Genomic DNA, 3926 nt, shown 5'->3' with positions numbered 1-3926 from the left:
GCCCCGGGGGTGCTCTTAACCCTGAGCCATGATCTGCACACGTGCACACGCTTCCTGACCTGACCCTGGCCACCCTGTGGCCTTGTCCAGCATATCATTTTACCCTCCCTGTCCACGCATGCTCCTACGCTCCCTGTTAATTCTCTTGCTTGTCTGTGCACATCCCATAATAAGTCAGTAGTCTTTGCTTGCTGAGCACGTCTTTCTATTCCATGCTGGGCCCTTCACATCCGTCGTCTCTCTCATCTTCACAACAGCTCAGTTTAGCAGGTGGTTTTATCTCCATTTTGCAGATGAGAAAGCTGAGGCTCAGAGAGGTTAAGAAACTGGTTTAGTCACACAGCTACTAAACGACGGAATTCTAACCTGGGTCTTGCGGACTCCAAAACCCAAATTTCTTTCCATTATTTGCCCCTGGTACCCATATGCCGTGTTGGTTTTTTTTCATCTTTTTCTTTACACACAAAATATTTTTATTAACTCTTTTCTCTCTCTGAAATGGACCCTCAGAGGCACGTTTATTGTGACTCTGATGAAGTGTAAGCTCCCAGCCCCTCATTTGTAAGAGTTCTTTCCAAAGCCCTGAAAGACTGCCTAGCAATTCTTCGTTTCTCATTTTGTGTCTTTATCTTAAATATGACTGCCTACAAAACTGGGGTTTGCACATACGAACCCTCATTGTTGTCGTTCAGTAGCTCAGTTGTGTCCAACTCTTGCGACCCCATGGACTGTTAGCCTGCCAGGCTCCTCTGTCCATGGAATTTTCCAGGCAAGAATACCGGAATGGGTTGCCATTTCCTCTTCCAGAGGGTCTTCCTGACCCAGGGATCAAACCCACATCTCCTGTGTCTCCCGCACTGAAGGCAGATTCTTTACCGCTGAGCCACCGCAAAAGCCCCACAAACCCTCATATACTCCCTGATTTTGTGCTCACGCAGACGTGCAAAATGCAACCTGCCTTTTCAGCACAAGCTCGGTCCTTTTCCACACACAGACACACACACACATGATCTGCTGTGTGTTTACATTCTCACAACACGCTCTCCTTCCTCAACTTGCAAAACGGCCACTTTTCCTGGCTTCTGCCAGCTCAGAGCTGTGGCCTCACCCTTCTTCACAGGGGGCTCGTCTTCCATCTGGGGGAGAGCGTTGATCTTGGTCAAATGCCCAAGTTTTGCTCAGAGGCCATTCTGGAGAACAAGGCAGGCCTTGGGAATCCTGTCTGTCATAAAAATTCTATCTTCAAGTCACTGATTTCTGTGTAACTGGACCTCCAAGCCCCAGTCTTCAGCCCCCGTCCCGGTGCCCCTGCTTTCTGTGGTCTCAGCGTCTGTGAAACAGAGAGAATGCCCCTTCCTTCTCCAGATCGTTGTGCTTGAGGTCAGTGTTAGCTCCGTGTCCTCCTTCCCCTTCCCAAAGGGGAACTCTGAGGAGGTATAGCAGTGGGTCACCCTCCCAGGAGCCCACACGTTGGTCTCCTGAGGAACTACAGGTTATACAGTCAGGCCTGTTCCTTTAGAAATGGCTGTTTCCTCGTGTGCCGACCTCGTGTGCTTTGCTAGGCACCAAACACCGTAGGAGCCATGAAGTGCTGCGGACAGGTGGGTGACGGGCTTGTGTAGAGCCTTAAACACCAGAATAAGGTGACCTTAAGGACAGAGTGTGACCTACTGAAGATGAAGCTGAGGCTGGAGGAAGAGAGGCTGGAGGTGGAAGATGAGTTAGGAGGAGAGCAGCGGGCAGCCACGGCTGAGCGAGGAGGGACAGGCCCTGGTTTCTGATGGTGGGCGGCAAATGAGAGGGTGGGTGGCCGGCCCCACTGTCACAGTCAGGGATACCTCCCCCTCCCCACAGGGGACCTCCGGGGTCTCCACTCACCACTTGTCACTCACCAGCTTAGGCTGCCTTTAATGAGATCTTACCTGACCAACCAGGAATTGAACCCATGACCCCTGCATTGGAAACACAGAGTCTTAACCACTGGACCACCAGGGAAGTCCCTGTGTTAGTCGCTCAGTCATGTCTTACGCCTTGCCACCCCATGGACTGTAGACTGCCAGGCTTCTCTGTCCATGGATTTCTCTAGGCAAGAATACTGGAGTGGGTTGCCATTTCTTTCTCCAGAGGATCTTCCCAACCCAGGGTTCAAACCCACATCTCCTGCATTGGCAGGTGAATTCTTTACCGTCTGAGCCACCAGGGAAGTCCCTAAGCTGTTCTTTTTTGCACAGGTATTCACAGTGGCTCCAGGCAGTAGAAGGAGCCCCAGCCCTGCTCTCTGGCCCTGGCTTGGACCTGCTGTGTGACCTTGGGCCTGTCACTGCCCCTCTCTGAATGTCTGGTTTCCCCTCTGTGACATGAGAGACCAGAAGACAAACCCCAGCTTCCCTTCCAGTGCTGCCTTGTAGCCTCACAAATGTGCCTTGGGCTCATGCTTGCTTTCTCCTTGCTTTCTCCTTTCTCCCTGAAGGCCCTTCCCCTCCCTTCCTTTCCTTCACACTTTCTCCTGGGCTCAGCTGTTCTGAGCTGGCATTGTTTTGGCAGGAGAGGGTGCCTAAGGTCCCACCTACTCTGCTGAGTTTGGCAGGAAGGGTTAGGTTCTATGTGCTGGGCATTGGTTGGGGTTTGTGTGTCTTGTGGGCAGGGACAGAAAAAGTGCAGAGACTCCCAAATGAATGGCCCCCAAGGTAGACTTTGGGTGCTGCCTGCGAATCTGAAGTTGCAAGTTTGGTTTACAGGGACATGGTCGTACCCAGGGACTGGTTTCTTAGGCAGAGGACAGCCAGCCAGAGCTCCTTCTCAGCAATGTGCACCTGGAAAGGTCTATACAGTCAAAGCTATGGTTATTCCAGTGGTCATGTATGGATGTGAGAATTGGACCATAAAGGAGGCTGAGCACTGAAGAATTGATGCTTTCGAATTGTGGTGCTGGAGAAGACTCTAGCGAGTCCCTTGGACTGCAAGGAGATCAAACCAGTCAATCATAAAGGAAATCGACCCTGAATATTCATTGGAAGGATGGATGCTAAAGCTGAAGCTCCAATAGTCTGGCCACCTGATACGAAGAGCCAACTCATTGGAAAAGCCCCTGATCCTGAGAAAGATTGAAGGCAACAGGAGAAGGGGGTGTCAGAGGATGAGATGGTTAGATAGCATCATCGACTCGATGGACATGAATTTGAGCGAATGCTGGGAGATAGTGGAGGACAGAGGAGCCTGGCGTGCTACAGTCCATGGGGTCACCAAAGAGTTGGACATGACTTAGCGACTGAACAACCACAGCAGCACCTGGGAAAGCCTGGCTGCCAGGCCTGGGGCAGAAGCAGGACCTTCCACCATCCTTTTGTAGGAAAGAGAGGGGCAGCATGGTGTTGATTTAGGGGAAAAAAAACAAACTGCTGTCCCCTCATCTCAGTCCACAAGGTGATGTCTGAGGTCTGAGCTGGGGGAACCAGCTCCCAGGCATGGTCTCTAACCTGTGGCTCTGGTTCCTGGGTCTGTGGGAGGCTGAGAACCCTGGAACCGTCCAGACCTTGTGTCCTTTTCCCATAGGTCAACCCTACCCTTAAAGCAAGAAGAATATGAGGTGAGCATCAGGGGCTGGGCTGGGGGAAGGCAAAGGGCAGGGTGTCCCTGGTGGGGGACATGGGGCTTGGGTGACAGGGCCCGAGCTGGGTGCAGAAGACCCCCTGAGCACCCTCATCCCCACGCCCTGCCCCGGCAGGCCTTTCTGCTCAAGCTGGTGCAGAACCTGTTCGCTGAGGGCAATGACCTGTTCCGGGAGAAGGACTACAAGCAAGCGCTGGTGCAGTACATGGAGGGGCTGAACGTGGCCGACTACGCCGCCTCCGACCAGGTAGCCTTGCCGCGGGAACTCCTGTGTAAGCTCCACGTCAATCGGGCCGCCTGCTACTTCACCATGGTGA

At 52.7% G+C, this 3926-nt stretch overlaps 1 protein-coding gene across 3 annotated transcripts in view; it reads left to right on the top strand.

Annotated features, from left to right (window-relative positions):
* ZC3H7B (zinc finger CCCH-type containing 7B) overlaps window positions 1-3926 on the top strand; it is a 55988-nt gene that overhangs the window by 22791 nt on the left and 29271 nt on the right. For all 3 annotated transcript variants that reach the window (XM_010830086.1, XM_010830078.1, XM_010830094.1), the window contains exons 3-4: window positions 3553-3586; window positions 3725-3922. In XM_010830086.1, the coding sequence (XP_010828388.1) occupies window positions 3553-3586; window positions 3725-3922 (232 nt within the window). The remainder of the gene's footprint in view (window positions 1-3552; window positions 3587-3724; window positions 3923-3926) is intronic.

This window comes from Bison bison, unplaced genomic scaffold (genome assembly GCF_000754665.1).
Source record: "Bison bison bison isolate TAMUID 2011002044 unplaced genomic scaffold, Bison_UMD1.0 scf7180017858886, whole genome shotgun sequence".
Taxonomy (NCBI): Eukaryota; Metazoa; Chordata; class Mammalia; order Artiodactyla; family Bovidae; genus Bison; species Bison bison.
Note: the sequence above shows the minus strand (reverse complement) of the source record. Positions and strands in the feature narration are given on the sequence as shown.